This window comes from Heptranchias perlo, chromosome 2 (assembly GCF_035084215.1).
Source record: "Heptranchias perlo isolate sHepPer1 chromosome 2, sHepPer1.hap1, whole genome shotgun sequence".
In the NCBI taxonomy this organism is placed as follows: Eukaryota; Metazoa; Chordata; class Chondrichthyes; order Hexanchiformes; family Hexanchidae; genus Heptranchias; species Heptranchias perlo.
Window position 1 is genome coordinate 135,403,318 of NC_090326.1, and position 12,204 is coordinate 135,415,521.

At 39.0% G+C, this 12,204-nt stretch overlaps 1 protein-coding gene across 2 annotated transcripts; it reads right to left on the minus strand.

The window, feature by feature from the left end:
- Window positions 1-4,083: 4,083 nt before the first annotated feature.
- bambia (BMP and activin membrane-bound inhibitor (Xenopus laevis) homolog a) lies at window positions 4,084-10,905 on the minus strand. 2 transcript variants are annotated; one of them, XM_068007240.1, is made up of 3 exons: window positions 10,798-10,905; window positions 5,538-5,822; window positions 4,084-4,918 (listed from the first exon to the last, which is right to left on the minus strand). In XM_068007240.1, exons 1-3 carry the CDS (start codon window positions 10,820-10,822, stop codon window positions 4,497-4,499), a joined length of 732 nt encoding a protein of 243 aa, XP_067863341.1. In that variant the 5' UTR covers window positions 10,823-10,905; the 3' UTR covers window positions 4,084-4,496. The 2 variants fall into 2 exon arrangements, with proteins under 2 accessions (XP_067863341.1, XP_067863332.1); XM_068007231.1 differs by lacking the exon at window positions 10,798-10,905 and adding an exon at window positions 8,326-8,739.
- Between the last annotated feature and the right edge of the window lie 1,299 nt (window positions 10,906-12,204).

The window sequence follows — 12,204 nt, forward strand, 5'->3', positions numbered from 1 at the left end:
GGAGAAAGGAATAGAAGGATATGGTGATAAGGTAAGATGGGAGGAGGCTCATGTGGAGCATAAACTCTGGCATAGACCAGTTGGGCTGAATGGCCTGTTTCTGTGCTGTAAAATTTTATGTAATTACAATAGGCTGTTTGTCAAATAATGTGCTGATACAATTCGAATGGGTACTTAAAAGTACTGCAGGCTTGGTAAAGTCCACAAAACCCAGCTAAAGTCATTTACTGCCTTCAGGAGAGAAAAATCAGCAGAAGAAAGCCTAAGGAAACAAATACCAGGAATTAAGTTTAAGGCAAAGCAATGAAAATAATATGTTACTGTACTAGTGTATTTAAATCTGCTCACTGTCAAAAAAATGGCAGCTGGCTTCTCTGGCAGTAGTGTTTATGTTTGCTTCTCTAGAGGCCACAGCATTGCTTCATTTACATTAGTATTGAGAGCTTTGCTTAGATTTAAGATCAGTCAAATTATCCAACAAGTAGCTGAGAACCACACATGCCAGAAAGGTCCCATGCTCAATTCTGGCTCTGTGGCAAATTAGTTGAACTGAGCTCGACAGTTACAGGGATACTTATAATGGGCCTCAGTACCACTGGATCAAGGAAGGGAAAATTAGCCAAGCTTCACACTCCTATCACTAGTGAAAGACTTCTGCTGGAAGTGTGCATGCATGGAGATCAGAATGGGCAAGATTTACTTTAGAGAAATCAAACAGCTAAAATTTGCTTTTGGGGTGGTGAGGAAGAGTCACATCACAACGGCAGCACAGCTCAAACATTAAGGCTCAACTAGGAAGTTGAAGACACTTTAAATTTAACTACTTTACACAAATGGTGAATGTGTGGAGTGGAGCACCAAGGGAGGTAGTGGAGTTGGATATATATCTGGTAAAACTTTGATATATGGTTATAAATGGTATAGGAATGATGGGACTTATTGCCCAGATAATGGGACCAATTAGATGGACCTTACAATCACAAAATTGACCTATTTATTTGTTGTAATCCAATGCCTTTCCCTAATTTAACATCCAAGATTATGGAGACACCCAATGTTAAAAATTTCTTGTCCTATACATGCCTACATAACCCATTTCCTTACAAATAATTGACAAAACATTTATGCTGGGCAATCAGCTGATGGAAAACTAAAAATACTTTTAGTTTGACTAGCATTAAGAAATGGACAATTAAAACAACACATGTGGCACCTACTAGTTCAGCTGTGGGACTAAAGTTTCAAGAAAGCATGTGGGGTGGGAGAGGGGGTGAAAATTGTGCTTCAGGGCGTGATCCGTCTATTACCTGGAACATACCATACATTAAATTTTAAAAAAATCTATTCCAGTAAACTAAAGTCATTGTAAGAGATCCATTTAGAAACATTAACTTATTTTTTGATTCCTTCCCTTTCCTAGCCCCCCAAATCTTACTCAAACCAAAAACGTTTCACTCATTTAAAACAAGCAAACAACCTGCATATAGAAATCTGGATACAATCGTAACTAAAACTTACAATTCTGTTAATGTAATTTATTTCACCTGCATAACATGGATCTGTTCATTTATAAAGTTACCAATGGCTTTGCCCAATGTCTTGTTTATTAAATATCCACAGGTATTAGAGACAACCAATGTTAAATTTAATTTTTAAAAATTCATGGCTTCACCAGGAAAAACATGGCCTATAATTAAATCTACAATTTAGTCTTCAACCAAGCTTTCCAGCACTGTACTAAGAACTATAAAAATTGTTAAACCACCAATGGCAGGCCTTCAAGGCAAAGATAGTTCAGGTACAAACCATTTTCCCACAATGAGGAAAGATAGTGCATCCAAAGCTAGAGCTGCCTAGATGACAAAGGAATTAGATGTTAAAATAAAACAGAAAAGGTTTGACAAATGTCATGTACAAAATACAGCAGATAATTAGACAGAATACAGAGATTGCAGGGGGAAATTGGAAAAGGATATAAGGGCAAAGAGAGAAGGAGAAACAATTAGCAGGTAAAATAAAAGAGAACCCAAAAATCTTTTATAAACAAAAAAAAAGGATAGTTAAAGGAATGGTGAGGCTGATTAGGGCCAAAGGAGGAAATCTTCTTGTGGTGGTAGAGGGAATGACTGAGGTACTGAATGAGTACTTTGCATTTGTCTTCACAAAAGAGGATGAAGTTAATGTCACAGTAGGGAGGGAGTAGTGATATTGGAAAGGATAAAAAGATAGAAAGGAGGTGCTAAATAGGTTGGTATCACTCCAAGTTAACAAGTCACCCAGTCCAGATGGGATGCATCCTAGGTTGCTGAGGGAAGCAAGAGTGGAGATAGCAGAAACTCTGACCACAAATTTTCAATCGTCCTTGGGATATGGGAGAATTGCAAATGTTATACCCCTACTTTAAAAGGGGGAGGGATAAACCTGGTAACTACAGATCCATCAGTCTGATGTCAGTGGTGAGGAAATGTCCAGAGGCCGTTGTCAAGGACAAAATTAATTCTTACCTGGAGAAGCATGGGTTAATAAAGGACAGCCAGCACAGATTTGTTAAAGGCACACAGTGTCTGACTAACCTGATTGTTACTTTATCAAAATAACAAGAGGATTGATGACAGTATTGCAGTAGATGTTGTATAAATGGACTTTCAAAACAAAAACAATTGATAAAGTATCACACAACAGATTTAGTTGGAAAATAGAAGTGCATGGAATTAAAGGGACAGTGGTAACTTGGGTACGTAATTGCCTCCAATCCCTTAGCCAGTGAGAGGTGGTGAACAGATGTTTTTCTGATTGGGGGACCCCACTGTATACTTCTCTCCAGATAGGATCAATGCTTTCTTCATTCGTATATATCAAAATCAAATTAATGACCTATACTTGGGTTTAGAGAGTATAATTTCAAAGTTTGCAGATGATACAAAACTTGGCAATGTAGTAAGTAGTGAGGACGATAGTAGCAGACTTCCAGGGGATATTGAAACAAGACTGGTGAAATGGACACACATAGCAGGTGCCATTTAATGCAGATAATGTGAAGTGAAGCACTTTGGGAGGAACACTATAATCTAAATGGTACTATTTTGAGGGGGTAAGAGAGCAGAGGGACCTGAGGATGCATATTCACAAATCTTTGAAAGTGGCAGGGCAAGTTGATAAGGTTGTTAAGAAGGCATATGGGATACTTGGCTTTGTAAATAGGGGCACTGAAGTTATGCTAAACCTTTACAAATCACTGATTAGGCTTCAGCTGGAATACTGTGTACAATTTTGTGCACCACACTTTAGGAAGGTTGTCAAGGCCTTGGAAAGGGTACAAAGGAGGTTTACCAGGGATATATTCCAACATAACTGTTGAAACATTAGAAAAAACTACAGTACAAGTGAAATTCAGAAAGCAGGAAGGAACAAGCTTGGTTTGGCATTCATTCTACATTTGATATTGGCTAAATCTCAAGATCTTTGTGGGTTGATAAACCATTCACTATTAGTTATATATGACAATGTAAGCCTGGACAATATTATGACAATGTAAGCCCGGACAGACACCAGAGGATACGAGGTACACAGGAAGGAAAAACATCTACAGTGATCATCAGGTGATGTTTCAGAGCGTATGGAAATTATTTAGGTGCTTGTCCTATGTTCTTATTTGAAGTTAGGACAGAGTTATCCTGCTGGTCTACTGCTAAGCAAAGTTGTACAAGATCATATACTTGACAGCTTTATGTTCTACAGTAGACAGTACAGCCCATATAGCGTGAGGAACATGTGTCTAGTTTCTTGGGGGGGAAAAAAAACATCTAAAATGGCAAACAATGCAGGTGGGAAAAAAAGTGTGGAGAAAGATGTTTCCTTTCACATTACTATAACTAGTGTAGGAGTAAGTGCATCTAAGCACAGCTTGCTGTGCAGTCTAACAAAACTTGATCACTACTGCCTTCTGTAGCTAGCTTCAAGATTATTTTTTTAAAGAATGGGAAATCCCACACCCGCAAAAAAAAATTGGTGTTAGAGCCCATTTAAACTACAGAATTATCCTCTAGCATGTATTTGATTAGTGTATAATAAAACCAGAATACATTATCAGAATTAGAGAAAAAATATATTTTTGTATCTTTACAATAAATTGGAACAGGAAACATATAAAGAGCAGGAGTGCACACAAGTATACATCAGTTTCTCTATTTCTGCTAGCTCAAGAAATCAATCTTTACCTTCTGTGTTCCCCCCCAGCTATGCGAACTGTTTCTAGAAACAAAAAAAGTGTAGAATTCATTTTTATACAAAGTGTGCAAATGAGAAATTTTGGAAACCTTCACAGAGGCAAGTCCAGGACTCTTATGTGTAGAATATATTAAAATCAGGAGGTCCCATTTTCAACCTTGAGTCTTCTTTCAAATTACAGCTTCTCAAATAAGTTCATGATTGTCTTTTCACATAAAGTGCACTTGTCCAGCAGAATAGAACCACGAGCAGCTCACGTTAAAACTCGGTCATACAAACTCCAGCTTTCCATGTCCGCTGTACATCCCCCAGTGAACCAGAGAGAGAAGTTTGTCATTACCGAGGTCAGAGTGCCTGATCTTATCACAGGTCATGCAGCAGTTCTCGTGGCCAGTCACAGGCACCATGCACTCCAAGTCTAGCTTAGCCACCTGCCCCTTTTTGGAGTGGTGCCCGTGAAAACTATAATGCAGACGAGACAGCATCTGCCGCCGCTGGTCCTGAAGTCTCTTATTTTCACTGCGAAGCATTCGCAGGGCCAGCATGATCAGCAGTACCAAAATGAGACCACCAGCAATGGGCACGGCAATAACTGCAGCTCGGAACCAGAGCTCCTTCGATGAAGTGAGTTCTTGAACCCTGGTGATCAGGCTCTTGCTACTGGAGTCGTGATGATACCGATTTCCCTGATCTGAGAGAGGGGGTGGGGAGGAGGGAAGAGAATGAACAAAAAGAGGAAGAGAGCAAAATTAGTGCACTCCCACAAGCAACCAACAGCTAGCATTATCAGTACAATCTGATTTGGATGATTAATTTATAGCTTTTCAACCCCCACAAATGTTTAATAGGTCATAGGAGTTATTGGTTGCCAATTAAAAGGCTGTACATACAAGAACCAGGTTCCTAATACATTCCATAATGTTTTTAAATTATTCAATTGGTAAATATATAAACTAGTCCATTAAGCATTTAGCAGATTTATGCATTTAATATTCGTACCACCTCCAAAGTTAATAGCAAACAGAACAAGACAGCTTTGAGGTTCAATAAACCAAAATCCAGGAAACCATTTTGCTTTAACCTAATTTGCTGCCCCAGAAAAACAAAATATTGAGAGGGAAAACCTTTTACTAGTCTTCTAATGTTAGCAGAGACACATAATATCTTAGTGCTAAAGATTCAGCTTGAATCTTGCCATTGCCTCCCTGTGTCTCTAATTACATTAACAAAATCAATACCAGCCATACAAAAGTCTTGGCTGTCATCGCCTTATAGATTAGGCAGGGATTTAGCAGAGAAAGCTTTCTTACCAGAGGTCTCACTCCGAGGATGTGAAAGAACATCTTGGAGTCCCCTATAATTGCACATATCCTCATGACAGCACTCCAACATTGGCCAGGTCCCTGTGTGATTCTGGGATCTTTGCGCTTGGCAGATGTTGGCTGAATTTGAAAGAGTGTCTAAGCACCCATGAGTTAAAGGAGAGTTCGTATTCTGGGGGTCCAGCAGTCTTGAAAAACATGCCGACAGTTCTGATTTGCACATATAACCCGTTGCCACACAGTTGGGTGCATCACAGTAGCATCTAATTTCACCTAAAGTTATAAGAACAAAAAAGTTAGTTGACCTGTGATATCAGACTTGACAAGTCATTACAATGTCTGAAATATAAATTTGCTTTTCAACACAAGGGGAAAAATGCACAGGGCAATGGGACTAACTGAATAACTCTTTTAAAGAGCTGTAACAGACACAATGGCCTCCTTCTGTGCTGTATCATTCTATAATTCTATTGCAATAAGCCAATTCTCTAATTGCTGATGTGCAATGCAATCTGTTGAGACAAAATTTTTGGCTCACAATAAAGTTCATAAATAGCAGTTTACTCCTTCCAGCACCGTGAACGATATCTACAACCATTCCAGCATAACTTTAGCTATTGAAAATAAAGTTTTTCCAACCCATGTCTTCATACAACTCCAGTTGCTGTTTATATCACTAACAAAACCACTGACTGGACTGTGAAGTTTCCTGACCGGGAAACTTCAGATAAACGAGAACTTCACAACTTTGCACCAAGAAGGAGCATTTTATAAATAACTGTACTGATCTTCAAACTAGTCAGTTAGTTATTTTTAAACTGGAAATTAAGCAAGTATAAAAAAGGACACAAACAGGCTTTCTTTCAAATGCCTCTCAGGCAACATTATAAAACAGGAACCATGCAGTTTATAATTAGTGGTTTGTTTGCCAAAGACAATTTCTTTCAACCCAAATGGAAACTCGTATTAAAAAAGGTGAAACTTCTTACGAGCAGAGCAGTCTCGTTCTGGCTTTACACGCAAGCTGCCATGTGATGGGGGCAAACGGTGAGTTTTAGTCATCTAATGCTGGTTAAACTGCCTACGACAAAAAAAGTCTTCGGAAATCTCAAGAGATTTCACAACGAACCATTTTTTAAAAACATTTAAAAAGGGGCCTTGACAACAGTCTCTCTTCCTCCACCCCTCCAACCACAAACAAAAACAGGTCTCAAAAAAAAATGCACGTGCATTTCTCTTAAAAAAAATTTAATAGCTTCCGCTGCTGAGAAATTACTTAAAAAAAACACATAAGTTCTCTTTGTATGAAAGGAGACCAGGGAGCCTCGCCATATTCGCCTGAAAGCGATCAGATTTCAACCACCTAAGCTCAGCTTCCACCTTTAATGCTAAAAGACCCTGAACAGTAACTCCCGGCTCCTAATGACTCAGGACTAATGGAAGGTAAAGGATCGACTGTGTAAAATTACTAATGTGGATACATTAGTTACGGTTATATGTTCAAACCTCCCCCGGATTTAAAATCTATATAGAGACTAGCAAGGTACACAGCGTCGGGTCTCAAAAAAAGCAGTTCTTTAAAAAGTGCAAACCTAGAAAACTTGGGTCTTAAGCCCTTGCAGTTTGCAAAAATTAAAAAAAAGTTGCTGCAACTCTGAAGCAGCCATTCATTCCCTGTATCCTTGCCGCACTGTTTCAAAATAATATATATTTTTTATGAGCCTCCACTCCGCCAAAATGGCTACAGGAGATACTACAGGAAAAAAAGCTTTTGAAGTGAACTGGCAGGAGAGAAGTCTGTGATCCCCCTAATTATATCATTATCAGCCACATAGTTTCAGTATCGGTGACTTCACATCAGCCTGAATCACTCCCAGCTCTTTCCTTTGATGGGGCCAGAAAGCCCAGCTGCTGACGACAGGGCTCTTATTTGGGTTAATTACACGTTTCTACCAAAATAAATAAATAAAAGTAACACACAATTAGGTTGCTCATCTTAACCTCCAGCGCTTGTTAATACATACAGGAGATCAATTACAACCAAGCATCAAGAGAATGGATGTATTATATCCCTCCCCCCCAAAAAAGTTTTATTAATAAGTTAAATCTCTTGTAATTTGTATCCCTGCCATCTGAAAACACAATATATTTTAAAACTATGTAACAATTCAGTGAATGCTTAATTTTAAAGATTTTTTGATTTCCAGCAATAAATTATTGGTGTACAACTTGACTTAAAATACAATCTTCCATCTCCCCCCCCCCCCCCAAGAGAAACCATGAACATTCAAAGGATACATTATATTAAAAACTGGTCATTGCCTTTTAAAAGCCGATTGGGGTTACACTGTAACCCTTTAAGATGGCACCGATCCTTTGCTCTTAGCGTTTAGAAATTCATTACAGGCGGCTAACAAAAACATTTTGACAACCGCTTGCCCCTTAGGTCTACTTACATCAATGGAGGGCAATGAACTGCCACGATAAGCAAGAGATTTATACACTAATGGAAATCAGCGGGTATGTATTAAAAAATAATGGTAATTCAGAAATGCAGGAGGAAGTTATGTTTTAACTTAACCAAACAAGCTTGACTTTATGCATTTATCCAGAATAGGATAAACTAATAGGTTTCGAGAGAAACAAAGACTTTTAAACCAGCAAAAACAGGAAGAATCGCCACCTCCACCCTCCCGGCTCCTGTTTCTCCTAACCCCCGGGGATCAAGGTGCGTGGTTGCATTGGTCTCCCCATCACCCTAATGTAACTCAGTCACCTTTCGTCAAGAGGATCGCCATCGCGCACAGTTCCAGTTGCAGCCAAATAGAGATGAGATTCGGATGGCGATCCATTTAAGTATCATAAAAATAATAAAAAAAAGAGGAAGTTGTTGGACGCGATCTCGCAGAGTGGTTTCCCCGCCAACCCTCGCACTCTTTCCCCACTTCAAGTCTTCGGCCGATCTGCCAGAATCTCTGGCAGCTGGAGTCCTTCACAACACAAGCTCCATACAGAGAGAGCGAGAGAACCAGACTTGCCGCCGATCCTCTCCGACTCACACTGCCGTCAGGTACTCAGCGCTCTCCGTGCCTTTTAAAAGCAGCTGCACCAGCAGCAGCAGCAGCCTCCAGCGCGGTAACTCCGGCAATCAGCCTGCCCTCGGACTGCTCCACCGCTGTCCCCAGTCAATGCCCCGTAGGCTTTGATTGACAACTCCTTGCATTCCATCGCCCCGCCCTCCTCGGTGCAAATAACCAACCAGTAACTCAAGTCTCCCTCGCCCCGCCCATAATCTCGAGGCTGGTTGGCTGTTGATTGCGCTGACCCGCCTCCCAGGGTTGCTAATGGAGACCGGACTTGATTGACAATCCATGGTGGGGGGGAGGGGGGGGTCCCCGACGATTCGTCCCGCCCTTCAAGGCTCCAATGATTGGGTATTGTCGTTTCCGAGGTAACCTCGCTACCAAAGGCTAGTCACTAAATGGATAGGATGGTCTGTCAATCACATCGGTCCGCAGGTTCATTGATACCGGGAATGCCTTCTGGGATTTTTCCAATAGAAAAGCCAGCAGCAGACAAGTTTTATTTCCCATTCCTAACCTCTTCAGAGGTCCCGCTACTTTCCCGCAAAATATCTTGTTTCAACCAATTCTTAATGTGTGAGAAGGTAACATCGTACAGCAAAGTTTACACTGTTTTAAACCATTAAGAGAGTTGTAATAAAAAAAAATAAATGTTAATCGTATATCACATGCAAAGTTAGAAGTAAGGAAAAATAATGTAGAATTGCGTTAAAATTAATAAAAATGAGCATCTATTTCAATTTAAAGCCAATGGATCAAAATGGCGGGCAATAAAAAACGTAATAGCTTTCATTTTAACCCAAATATTAGGCGCCAATCCATTTAATAGAGAATAGTTTTTACACTTTACATAGAATGTTAACAAGATGGAACAGGAAATATAATATTTTTGCCTTAATGTTGTACAATATTTAAGGACTACCAAGTTTTAATAGAGAGTATACTTTCTGGTAAAGTTGAGAGATCGGTTTGTGTTTGAGTAACGCTGTCTGCACATCATTGTGATTCATTACCCTGAAACATAATGCTACAGAGTCGCTTTAGCAATAATGCACGTCATCCCAGATCCTAAATCAATTAAACAGTGCGCTTTTTGTTTATTTTGCGATTTGTTTTAAATCAATACAAAATAATTTTACTTCATTATTTTCCGCACCTCCACTATAAGACCCGGTTCCGGAGAAAGTCCGTCGCTAAATACGTTACTACATTGCTGTAATACCAGTTTAAATGGTCAGGGTAGAATGAATGAATACCGAAATTCCAAAGAAGGGCGATCTCCTTTAGGGAATATTCTAAAGACATTGTAGCTGTTGGATATATCCGGCGATGTGGTGTGTGTATGGGCAATGGGGCTTCACGCCAAGCTTGAGAGGTAGAGAGAGTGTGTGTTTGTGTCTGAGAGGAGGGGCTGCCGACAGTTAAGTTAAATTAGCAATCAAAAGGCACCCGGCGCCACCGAGACGACAGAGAGCAACTGACAGTCAATTATCAGCCCCAAAACAATACGATGCAAACACCGTCGATTGTGATCAGTATCAAGCCAATGGAATATTGTCAGTGATATGTTAATTACTTTGTTGGTATACCGTCTGAGACCATCAAAAGACAGAGCCCTCAGACCTATCGCATTGATATCTCCACTTTGAAATCAGACAATAGAGAAAAGCATTTAACGAAATGTGCGTGACATTCAGCCAATTCCCACAAAACATTTTACACATCCAAAAAATTACGTCCACAATTGCTACTTCATACACCCTTAAAATAAATAAGAATTCAGGCGCCTACTGCGAAACCGTATAAAATTTCACAATTGCTCGCAATATTGGTTGGTTTTACTGGTATTTTGAATGAAATTCTAAGTAACTTGGATTTGGAAATGGTATGGTTCCACCTAATTACACTTTATTCAGACTTGTGGTTCAGGATTTCTCAAAAATATACTGGTATAATTCACCTCAATAAACACAATTTACACAAAAAAACACTAACGATTTCCCAACTAAAGATATGTGAGTTAATTCCTTGAAAACCAAACTTGCAAAATATATCCATCGTACAACGTTATGACAATCAGTGTGATAATCTAATTATATAATCCATAGAAAATTTAAACGTTAAGAACTGTTAATGGTGGCACAATATGAAGAGTAAGATTTTACCTTCGCAAAAAGGTGAGAACTCCATTGGAACGTATAGAGGTGTATCTACTTTCAAAAGAGGCGACAGACACCATTTTCAACCACACGTAGTCAGTTCCAATGGAAAACATCTGAGGATTGGTTTGCCCGAAAACGTTTATTTTATATATATATATACGCATATAACTACTAAATCCTAATTGTCACTACTGAAGAATGTTGCATTCTTCAAAGAATTGAAGGTGAGGGCTCAGAGCTTGTGCATACTTATATACTTCACTGATATATTTGTGCACAATGCAGGATAAACTCGGAAAGTAAATCATTTGTTGAAATGAAATAGACTTTCCCCATTTCATACATAGCGGATAAAAGTGATGTCATTATCCGACATTTGACTTAAATACATTAATAATATCCTCCTTACTAAACCACATGACTGTAATTGAGTTTAAAATTAAGGTCTCGTATGTGTTAGAAGCTGATCTGGGAATGTGCTGTATTTTGCATAGAGTCGAGATTGTGTCCGTTGATGAGACGATAGAGATACCCGAACAATGATGTGAAAAAGGCGATTGGTCTCAGAGATGCCTCGAGGGAATGCAGGAACTGGATAGGCAACAATTATTTTAATTGTAGGTAATGACGCTCAGGCGCCAGTTGAGTATCTGCTTTGCATCAACCCCCAGAGTCGCTCGAACCAGTAATGTTGCCGTGTCACCATGTCGCTTAAAAAAATCATTAGGCAATATTCTCCAAATTAATTATTCATTCGTTAAACTGGAGCCAGGACTTGGGACTGCGAAAGAATCGGGATGGGGCGGGTGGCTTGTGTAATTAGACTAACAGATCTCTGATTTTCATCTATGTTTTAAAAAACGTAATATAATTTTTTGAACAAGTGTGGAGATAACATATTTTGTAGGTGCGGTGAAAAATATGTTAATGTGGGCTTTTTAATTTTTTTTAAAAATTCAAAGTTGATATAACCATAATTTCTGGCAATAGGACAACAAATCGAGTGAGTGCAGACACAGATATGTAGGTCCGTGGAAAGGCGCATATGGTTTCAGGACTACATATATTAATTGTAAACAATTTTACAACACCAAGTTATAGTCCAGCAATTTTATTTTAAATTCACAAGCTTTCGGAGATTTTCTCCTTCCTCATATATATCGGATAATGACATCACTTTTATCCGCTATGTATGAAATGGGGAAAGTCTATTTCATTTCAACAAATGATTTACTTTCCGAGTTTATCCTGCATTGTGCACAAATATATCAGTGAAGTATATAAGTATGCACAAGCTCTGAGCCCTCACCTTCAATTCTTTGAAGAATGCAACATTCTTCAGTAGTGACAATTAGGATTTAGTAGTTATATGCGTATATATATATATAAAATAAACGTTTTCGGGCAAAC

What these genes read in the sequence shown, in the direction of transcription:
- bambia (XM_068007231.1), bottom strand. Translation starts at nt 8,401, where the DNA reads ATGGATCGCCATCCGAATCTCATCTCTATTTGGCTGCAACTGGAACTG. An exon ending in GGCGATCCTCTTGACGAAAG is followed by an intron (nt 5,823 to 8,325) that starts GTGACTGAGTTA and finishes TTATAACTTTAG; the next exon opens with GTGAAATTAGATGCTACTGT. An exon ending in TCCTCGGAGTGAGACCTCTG is followed by an intron (nt 4,919 to 5,537) that starts GTAAGAAAGCTT and finishes CCCCTCTCTCAG; the next exon opens with ATCAGGGAAATCGGTATCAT.